General features: G+C 43.0%; 1 protein-coding gene across 1 annotated transcript; it reads right to left on the bottom strand.

Moving 5' to 3' along the window:
* Window positions 1-307: 307 nt before the first annotated feature.
* On the bottom strand, window positions 308-9,456 carry ankrd33bb (ankyrin repeat domain 33Bb). The gene is made up of 5 exons (XM_071918566.2): window positions 8,941-9,456; window positions 5,010-5,139; window positions 2,099-2,239; window positions 1,592-1,755; window positions 308-970 (listed from the first exon to the last, which is right to left on the bottom strand). Exons 1-5 carry the CDS (start codon window positions 9,454-9,456, stop codon window positions 308-310), a joined length of 1,614 nt encoding a protein of 537 aa, XP_071774667.2.
* Window positions 9,457-10,756: the final 1,300 nt, after the last annotated feature.

Below are 10,756 nucleotides of genomic sequence, written 5' to 3'. Positions count from 1 at the left end.
TCTTCTTCTCTCCCTGAACCCTTCTCTTTCCTTTAGTTCCTCATCTCCTCCTCAACATTGGTGACAGTTTTGCCTGTTTATCTAACATTCTGCATTTCATTTCTCCTCTCTTCCCCTCCTTTCCACCCTTCTTCTCTCTTCCCTTGCTTCATCCATACCAAAGGCAACAATCTCTTCTTCCTCTGCTTTCCTCCTTTCTGTTTTCCCTCAAGCATTTTTGTCACCAAAAGTGATAGCCTGTGACTTTTTTAAACTCTTGTGTCTTCAATTTCGGCACTCCTTTCTTCCCTTTTTGTCCCCTTCGCTCTCACCTCCTCCTTGTCAAAGGGAACAGCCTAAGCCTTTCCTCCTCCTGCCTCCTCTCCTCCCTCTTCATCTTGTAATCCCACTTGGGGATCTGGAGCTCGCCGGGGTTGCTGCTCTTTTTGTTGACATCGTCCGGTACGAAGGTCGGCGCCGGGGCCTTGCAGAGCCTCACCTTGGGCACCACGATGCCCGGCCGCACGCTGCTCCGCCTCAACATGTTCAGCGGCAGCAGGCTGGCTCGTCTCATGGCCACGGTGGACGCCTCCGCCACGTCCCTCAGCAGCTGAGGCTGAAGGCTGGCCCTGCGGTCGCTCTTCTTGGGGATGAGGAGGACCCGCGAGTTCTGGAAGAATCTCTTGTAGTTGTTCAGCCTGTCGGGGCCGAGGCGCTTCAGCTCGGCCAACCGCTGCCTCCTCAGGATCTCCTGCACTGCGTAGCGGCGCCTCCCGATGCACGGCGGGGAGCCGGGACTCACCGTGTGGCAAGCCGTGGCGATGAGCGGGCTGGAGATGCCGGTGGTGATCCGGACCATGTGGTCAAGAACCCCGTCGTCCACGGGGTTTATCTTGTTGCTGAGGTAAAAGTTATAGGGGCAGCAGCAGAAGAAGAGGTTGAGGAAATGTTTCCAGCAGGACTTTGGCTGTTGGGCCTGGGCCACCAGCTCCTGTAGAAGAGCCAGAAACAGAAGATCAAACATTGTTACTGTGTGAGAAAGTGTAGGGCAAAGGAATCACCCCATGTTTGAGAAAGTGGCATGATTTACATACTATGTAACTATTTCCATTCATGTGATTGTATTTACAAAAAATTGTAGTAAGTAATTAGTAAGAGTAATTGAAAACAAATAATCACAAAAGAACAATAAGAAACAGACTTGCTGCTAAGTATATTACCAAGTACCGTACATTTAATCAGAATGGTTTTCCAAAATTATCTTCACACTATTGTCCTTCTAGTTATATTGTCTTACGGTGGAACTGAAGGTGGACAATTAAGGGGAAACTAAATGCCGTTTTTTCTTAGATATTTCATGTAGAAACCTGATCTACTGATTTCAACAAATCTTGTGTAAATCCATGGCGTGTAAGTCCATTATGGATCTGTCCTCCATCTGTCCACTGCAGTGGTCTTGTTGTACTGTAGACCTGAATAGACTTCTTGTAAAACTAATTTCATGTCTCTCAATCAGCTGATTGCCTGGCATTGCTTGGCTTGAAGGAGAACAAATTTTGAATTATCCAAATAATTCCACACAGGGAGAAACAGCATAGCAGAATTTATTAACCTCCAGCACAGGCCACTCCAGGCGGAAGGAGTTGCAGAACTGCTCGGCGCAGGGCTGAGCCATCAGTCGATCCATGAAGTTGGCCGTCTCATACCGACCCGTGAAGAGAGCCCACTGCCTGGGAGTCATTTTGCGGCCGTAGTCCCGCGCCTCCACATCCCCTCCTGGAAATACCAAGGGGAAATGGCAGTGGTCCGGTGTGGAGAGAAAGCTTTTGACTGAAGCACTGCAATCACTCACTGTAATGCATATTGTACTGTCATCAACTTTACATCTGTAGTTTTATTCCACTACATTTCAAAGTAGATACCCTAATGTCTACTCCAGTATCTAGTACCTGCAGTTACCAGTTGCTTGGAAGAAAAAAAAGAGTTCTCAAACGTGATTTCCTAGAATGGAAGCACTTTGACTTTAAGACAGCCAAGATAAAGAGGCAACAGTCATCTTCACCAGGTGGTAAGCTATATTTCTGTGTGCACGTGTTGGGTTGTGTATTGTCTGTTTTACCAGCCAACATGAGCGCCCTGACACAGCTGGCCCGGCCCTGCATGGCGGCCTTCATCATGGCCGTGAAACCGTGACAGTTCCTCCTCTCTATGTCCAGCCCTGGGAAGTAGTTCAGCAGGTAGTTGGAGATCATGACATGACCTGCGGACCAGAGAAAAACAATATGGACACACATCATGCAGGCCAGGGTTTCTCCTACTGTTTAATAGGGTAGAATACCCCACCTAGACAAACTATTACCCTGCACATGTGAACCCCCACTATGGCCTGAGATTGAAATCCTGCCAGAGCTTCCTCTACTGTATCTCCTCTCTGCTTTTCCGCTGTCTTCATAAACAACATACAGATAATGTTTAGAACTATCCGAAACCATCAAAATGTTTCAGTTTCAGTCATCAATGCTGTGCCTTTCAATGCATTGCTTAAGGGCACCATGGCTGCAGTTATGCCTAGTAGGTGCAACCTGATTTCCAGCTCATATTTTCTCGACTGAGTAAAACTACTCTCACCATGAGATCCAGGCTCATTTAAGAACCTGGCCTCCAGTAATTTCATGAAATGAGCACGATGTCTACAAACGCAAATATGTGCTTTGTGCACGGAAAGTGAGAGAAATAAAGGGAAAGTAAGGGTGTGGAGGTCAGGGGGTGAGGTCATTGGGTGTATATATTTGCTGTCAACTCCGACAACCAATTCCCAACTCATGCTAAGACGTTTTCTACTGTGAATGAAGTTTAAATTCTCAGGGAAAGTTTTACTTAATTAACCATGACAAAAACCTTACCCTAATTTTAAACCAAATAGTTTAGTTGCCTAACCCTAACCTTTTTGTTGCCCTAACCTTAAAGGGGGGGGGGGGGGTGTATTCTAGGATGTGGCAATTCTTAGTATTTCTGGTGATTTTGGCTACTTAAAAAATTGAATCATGTTACTATGCCGTTTCCCCACAGTCACCAACTATAAAACACGTCCCCTTGTACAAGCCAGTCAGATTTTGCTCCAATGTCTATGTAGACGCTGGACTGTCTGAAATCAACCAATCAGCGCTAAGAGGAGGGCAGGCCTTCCAGAATGGCCAGCCAATCAGAGCAGTAGCTCATTAGCATAAGAAGCTCCTTATGTAAAACAACCTATTTTCTTGTAGGTGGGAAACAAACACTGGGAAGTGAATAGCTAAAGCTATAACTAAACGATTTTTACTGAAAAAAAACTTAACAGATGTATTTTATAGACACCAGGTAATTATATAAAATTGCTGAAAAAGCAAATGATACCCCTCCTTTAACCAAAGTTCTTTTACTTGCCTAAACCTAACCATTAACTAACTTTTTCATGTGACAGGTGAACAGGTGAAAATATTGTGTCCAAATTGTGCTATTGTCACATAATCCGATTCGTGGTGGAGGAACATAATCTTGTCCACAACACATAATCATAAAAAGTTTCAGAGTTTGCTCATTTCACAAACTTTTATGAGATTGTGTTGCATGAAAACATAGGCCCAGATTTACTAAAGCCTTTCATGGGTGCAAAAGCTTTTAGCATGTGCCAAACCAATGACATAACACCTGATTGGTCAAGCAAATTGTCTTGCACATACAGTATCACAAGTCTTAATAGTGACTTTGAACATTGTAAAGGATTTTGTACCCACTAAGGTAAATCTGGACCATAGTCTGCTAGTCCTTTTGTTCTGTTGGGTCACAACAGAAACAGGCCTGTAACCCCTTTTGGGTTCTGACCCCACAGTTTCAGAAGTACCGCTCTGCTGTATTCCTGTTGACTCATACTCTTATTCACCTGTTCTCCCTGAGGTGTTGCAGAGTACTTTGTCACGAAAGGGGATCAATAGTTCCCTTAATGAAGCAGAAAATGAAGAGCAGTCTGCAGCTATTCATCACAGGCCACAGCGGGCCATTCATCATCGTTAGCAGATGAGGGGGCAGGCACTAGGTCCGATATGTGTGGCTGCATCGCTATGAAATTAGTTGTGATGGTACATTCTAATGCTCGCAAATAAAAGTGATTGTTGCTGTCGTAAGCACCCATAGCCCTCATAATATGCTTTGTGCTTTCATTTGGGCCAATTTAGGAGGTCTCTGGCTCAATTCCCTGCAATAAATTTCCTTCCGGTGTAAGTTATGCATCAGAAACAGTGGGGGGGGGGAATACTAAAGTATGCAAAATGAAGCCTCTCACCGGGGCTATAGAACAGTCAAGAGTTATTATAGACATGGCAAAAACTTGCCATGTTCTGACCTGTTGTGCCATCGGATCTTTTCATTACTGTGCAAATAGATGACATAGGGCATTTTTGGAGTTGTACATGTCTCAAATTTGATATAGATCGATCGATTTACATATTTACATATAACAAATTTTTAACCCTTTCTGGTATAGGTCTTTTCATTTCTGTCAGACAGGGAAAAATCAGGTTTCCCCTTTTCATGCACATATAAAAAGCTCAGTTCTGTGTCAAAGGTAAGTTAAAGGTACTAGGTGTAGCATTTTAAAGTCAATAAATAATTACCACATTAATTTTGAGACTTAAGTATAATTACCGTGAACAAAGAAGACCATCACTGAGAAGACTGTCAGCCTCTACTGCTCTACACTGCATTTTACATTGTGTGCCACCAGGTTGGATTTGGTAGGAAATCGTGTTGCTTTACAGCACAAAGGGATATTGCAATGGGGTTTATGGGAAATGTGGTCTTAATTTTGAGAAACACTAGCACTAAAAATACCACTGGTTACCAATCGTCTAGACCATGGTCTGATCTGTTTACGGCAATTATACCAAGGTGTCACAATTAATTTGTTAATGATATATTGATGTTTAACAATGCTACATATAGCACATTAAATAAAGGAGATCTTAAATTCTAAGGCCCATGCAGCCTGGGTTTACCTGCTTGTGCAGCAGTAATGAGAGCAGTGTTGCCTTCATTGTCCTGCCAGTTGACGTCAATATACGGACACTGAGAGAGGGCGATGACCACGCCCATGTAACCATGGTAGCACGCCACAATCAGCCCAGACTGAAACACAAAGACAAGGGTGTTATGAGTCTCTCTCTCTCTCTCTCTCTCTCTCTCTCTCTCTCTCTCTCTCTCTCTCTCTCTCTGTGTGATTCATTTTGGCCATTACCAGTGCCAAAATGTTTCTCAGGTCCAAAATGAGTCTTTTATAGGGATCCATGGCCATATTTTTTTGCAGGGGCATGTAATTCATTGCAAAAAAACAAAAACCATCACTCACTACCTAAAATCAAAGTATAAGGCTGCTTCTCATGATCTGTATCAGGCAGATGGTGAGACTGTAATAGACTATTAACCTAGACTTAACATTGGTTTCCAGCTGGCCAGCGGTCAGTTGCCAAGCACTCAACTATCCAATTACCACTGGCTAATTTGTACATATTTATAAAGGGTGATAGGTAAATTATTACTTTTCCTCACATTTCCCCTAAAATCTTTAGTTTACAATTTCTGTCAGTGAGGAGGAAACCATTCCATTTCATCCAATCTCAAACTGAGGACTAGGTGTACAAGGAGGAGTAAGACTTACTGATAATTGACATTTAGATTCCAGTCCACCCATCTCCCATCAGAACTTAACCAGTTTGTGGTATAACAGAATGTGAAGACAGACATCAGATCAGCAAGAGTGAGATTTGACCTCAGATTCACACTTACGCTGCACATAGCATTTCAAGCATATATGAAATTCATATGCCACTGGGGTGCCCAATCAGCATTATGTTAGAAAGTACAAAGTACAGTCAAGGAACCTTAAATGGAAAGAAAATTGAACAGCTAACATCAGCAGTCATGCAATTTGCAGTAAATTCGTTTTCTATGCGGTCTTGCAAAGAATTGTAGGAAGGTTTGAGGAGTGAGTGCTCAGTCTGTTTATGGATCAAAGAAAAATATATAAATAACTCCAAATATTAAATTCCACTCATGCACCAGCCTGAGGATATTAATACTACCTAAACCGTGAACAGAAAATACTGATTGTTTTTGTTGTTGTTGTTCAACTGCAATCATGTTCAAATACATCCATGCATGCACACCTGCCTTCACGAGCCACAACCTGTTTTTCGTGGATATAATGCCTATGTGTTATCCACCTACTTTGTTGATAACTTTTTCAGTACCTCTGGTACACGTTAGCCCAAATAGCCTCAATTATGCTTGGACTCATAAGAAACAGTTACTGCCCCCTCCTGTAAATGTTCTGCTCGAGGCTACATTGTATTTTTTATAGTATTGCTTCTCAGCTGACTTGCACTAGTACACACATTTTACCTAGGCCCTGAAGGTTTGACCTGCTATATTAAATCTGATTGTTCTGTGCCCATAATACCATCAAGACCTCTTGTGACCCACTTCTAGGTTCTAGGTGTCACCAGTTTAGAGGCATTTAGTTATAGTTCATGCAGTGCAGTGTCAGTCTTCCTGAATGAAGGAAGACAAGTAACAAATAGGCCTTCCCCAGTATCTTGCCTTTAGTCTAGCAATGACCTGCAGATAACTCTAGCTTCTGGCAAATCAGAGACTTTCAGAGCCCAAGCACCTCACCAAGCACAGCTTTAGAGCCGATTGACCTATGAAACCTTTTAGCGGGATAAGAACCACTGAGAACTGGGTTTAAAGGCGTCTAAGGTCATGAGACAATGACAAAGATGAGACCCGCATGGCCTGATGGTACAGAGGCAGCTGACAGTAGCCAGTTAAAAAATTATGTTTGCAGTAAAACCAAATTGTCGCTTGTTGTTTTGTGATACACTACTGATGCAATTCAGTACTGTGATACATTGCATTTTAAGAGCAGAACCTATAACTCCAAATCTACAGTAAATACCTTTTTATTGCAATAAATGTTTCTTCTTCATGATTCTTCATGCAAACAGGTTTTCTGTTTGCCAAACTGGTAATCTTACCATTACAAAGAATGTTCCCATAGTAGCCCGTGCATTTTTGATTTTACAATGAATTTTAAATGGTTTGGTTTCAATAGCATTCCAGTTTCAGTGTCATGAAACAATGCTTTATGACAACATCGTCAAAATTATATGGCATCCATCTTAGCTCCCTACCAAAGGAGAAAAGTATGATATGCAGGAATTCTCTATCCATTCAAGGTGTGTGGTTAATCTGTATTCATGGAAAGTTAGAACTCAGAAATTTCCAAGTAATCTTTGATATTCAAACTCCTTTGCAAGTTGGTGAATTGTTCAGCGTTGGTGGAGGTTTGTGCGCTACAGAGTGTTTATGTTTTCACAGAAACAACCATTGGCTTAAGACACTCAAAAGCCTGCTGATGGCGAAGGCGTCCCAGTGGCAAAGGAGTTGGTCACACTCTTTGAGTCTCACGTACTGTCGACACATAAAACCACGCTCATTTCCGTGACAGCACAATCATGCATCAGCATATGCTATTGCAGCAATCTTAAGCGTAAGGACATTGCTACCATAATACTCCAGGAACTCTTCAAGCATATCCCTTACCCAGTGTCCTGAGGTAGATGTCTTGGCGAGCCCTTTAAAAGCTGAGCCCTGCAGCCAAGTTGCTTCTTGAGACTGTCTGTGTGCAATTTACACTCCCCATCTGTCACTAGAGGCTTAACCAATTGCTCTGAAAACTCCTCCAGGATTTGCCCCGCAGGGAGTGAAGTCCCCTGACTCCTTGGTGTTAAGGAGCTGAACTAGGCTCAGCTCGCCTGCCCACGAAACCTAATGGTGACTGCCGATGAGAAAAAATCTGAGCTGACACAGGGTCAGTCCAAATGTTTTTATGTGCTTCACTGTACCATTCTAGTCGAAGATTTTGACTTTGCTGGCTCCTATGAAATAGCTTTCTCAGAAACATATCAAAGAAACCAAAGACCTAAAGCTTAAAGCACTAAATTCCAGACCACATCTTAGTTGTACTTTATCAAATGAAAATAATCTGATTTTATTTATATTTCTGATTTTAGTTATATATTTTCAAAAACACACATTTACTGAGAAATGCTAAATTGGCTTATATTGATGGAATTTGTATTTACTGAATGAACTCACAATCATGAAGTCTCAAGATAGACTGTGAGTTCCGATAAATATAAATACCTCTCCACAAGGTAACTGTCCTGATATAGACTGGGATCCCTGTTGGCAGTCTATCCCTGCTGGCACTCTCTCTTTATATGTGCTATTCACGTAATGTAAACAACTACACCTCAGGCAGGTTCTTTCTGACCACTAACTTGAAACTGGCATAAGTCTATAGTGGTGCAAAATGAGTACGTGGCAGCACAAACAGATGTTTTCGAGGGGGAACAGATCAAGATTCTTCCAGTTTCCAATAGGGAAGTTGGAGCAGGCAAAAAACAAAGAGAAAGAAATTAATGAAAAAATGTAAGCGTGAAGAGGACCTGGAGCGGTGCAGTGCTGCCGCTGGCCTTTTATGTTTGCCGATGGGCCTGAATCACATTGGAATTGGCAAAGACTGGCAACCATCACAATATCACTGACACTTTTGTCACAAGTTAGTAGATAATTTACTTATTTTTATCAGATTGTAGCTAATAGGAACTTAGCTACGTTAGCTATGTCTGCGTTAGCCATTCTCAGTTTTCTCATGTTAGCTACTTTGTTAACTGAGAGAACCAAAACAATCCCCCTCGAAAACTTCTGTTTGCACCCCCAAACACAAATTTTTTTAGTCATTTTGCTCCAGTGTAGACTTATGCCAAAGTTAGTGGTCAAAAAAACCCAGAAGTGCCTGATGTGTAGTGGTTTACATTACATGAATACGTATTTCAGTAAAAAGTGTTGAACCTAGACACCCACTCTTCTGTTCTTATCTGTCTCCTTCACTTCCTCTTCCGTCACTCCTTGTCTGATCATGATCTTGACGATGATGGGGTTGTTGTTGCAGCAGGCCTTGAAGAAGGAGACGGGCTCGGGGCTCTCGGGGCTCGGCGAGCGGAACATGTGGGTCCGAACTGTGATGGTATTGTCTGGCGGGTAGAAGGAATCATCCGAGGCCACGCTCCGCGTGTCCGAGCAGTCCGGCAGCTCCTCAAAGTCCAACTCCTCAAACTCCTGGTAGATATCGTCCTCATCCTCCCAATAGTTATCCATGTAATCAATCTCTGAAATTTCGCTCTCGCTGTCATCGTCGTCGTCCCCTCCCGACCCCTCGCACTCGTCCCCGTCCTCTTTGGCCCTGGTGATGGACATGATGGGTGTGTCCGCAACCACTGCCTTGGTTCTAGTCTCACCCTTGCCCACTCCCACTCCTCCGGCCACTCCATTCTCTTGAACCTTTGAACCTTCAACTGATTCCTCCGTTATCAACACCATTTAATCCCTCCCTCCCCCCCTTGCCTTTTTGAATCTTCGCGGGGTGCCAGGCCAGCTCCAGGAGGACCTAGAGTTTATGTCCACTGGCCCGCCGCAGTGCGAATATGCTGTCTCATCCTACGACACAGGAACGGAATCCTGACGACCGCTGGACTTTTAGCTGTGGTCCCTCTGTTATTTGTTTCCCTCTCTTTCAGTTTTGCCACGGGACAAGGGTCACCAGAGGTCACCAGAGAAACACAAGATCATTGCACTCGCTGCCAATGCTCCTTCATTATCGAATAAATCTTCTCACGTTGCCATAGAGGAGACAAATCCCCAAAACTCCAGAAGACAATGTCATCAAGATAGTTTTGGTCATATGCATTATCTCAGGTAGTCACTGCGGACCGGTGAAGTGACCAGAGGGAATACAAAAGATGAATGGTAAAGAAGCGTCTGCATTCAAAAGACTCAAAGCTCCTCTTTTAATAAGAGTGTCTCTGAATGCTACATGTCCCAAATGAAGGGAGTCTCATAAGCCCCATAGTAATTTACGAGCACACATACTACTCTTAAGAGTGCTGAAAAAGCCACTTTTCAGTTCCATGCGACTTTTCCCAACAGCACCAAAAAACTCCTCCGTCACTTCACATACTCATGGCATCAACAGCTAGACAGGCAGCTTGATTGGAAATCCAGGCCTAGATGAGAAAATAAAGCTAAAGTTGTCCTTTTGGGTTAGTAAAAGTAGAAAAAACACACTCCTCTTGGTTGGACACAGTGATATAGTCCAAGTAGCAGTGTTGAGCAACTAATCCTGTGTTTCCCTGTGGAGGACCGTTGGGTTTCTTCTGATGATGGCTGGCAATGCGAAAGAGAGACATTCCCTTGAACTGACGGCTGATAATCCGTTTAGTCTCTCTCTCTCTCTCTCTGCCTCCTCCCTCCCCTGTGACACAATGATAATGCCTTCTGTTTAAATACAATAAACTGGGAAATTGAATGGTACATGCTCAGTGGGGATAGTCTTAATTTTTGAACATTTTCTCTCTTAACGTCTATAGATGTTATATCAAGAAATCAAGCAACTGCATTCAACCCAATTCAATTTGAATAGCCTTTATTTTTCTAAGGGCAGAAGTTCTTGTTTGCTGTTGTGCTTTGTGTACAAGGTCAAAGTAAATGGGCACTAAACACTGAAGCAATATAATACCAAAATAAATACAACACATTGTCTTTACTAAACATGGGTCTCATAATTCATGCTTGTGTTTTTACACAAACATTTATTTACTACCTTAGTCCTGAAGGGGATATC

Source organism: Centroberyx gerrardi, chromosome 13, assembly GCF_048128805.1.
Source record: "Centroberyx gerrardi isolate f3 chromosome 13, fCenGer3.hap1.cur.20231027, whole genome shotgun sequence".
Classification (NCBI taxonomy): domain Eukaryota; kingdom Metazoa; phylum Chordata; class Actinopteri; order Beryciformes; family Berycidae; genus Centroberyx; species Centroberyx gerrardi.
Note: the sequence above shows the minus strand (reverse complement) of the source record. Positions and strands in the feature narration are given on the sequence as shown.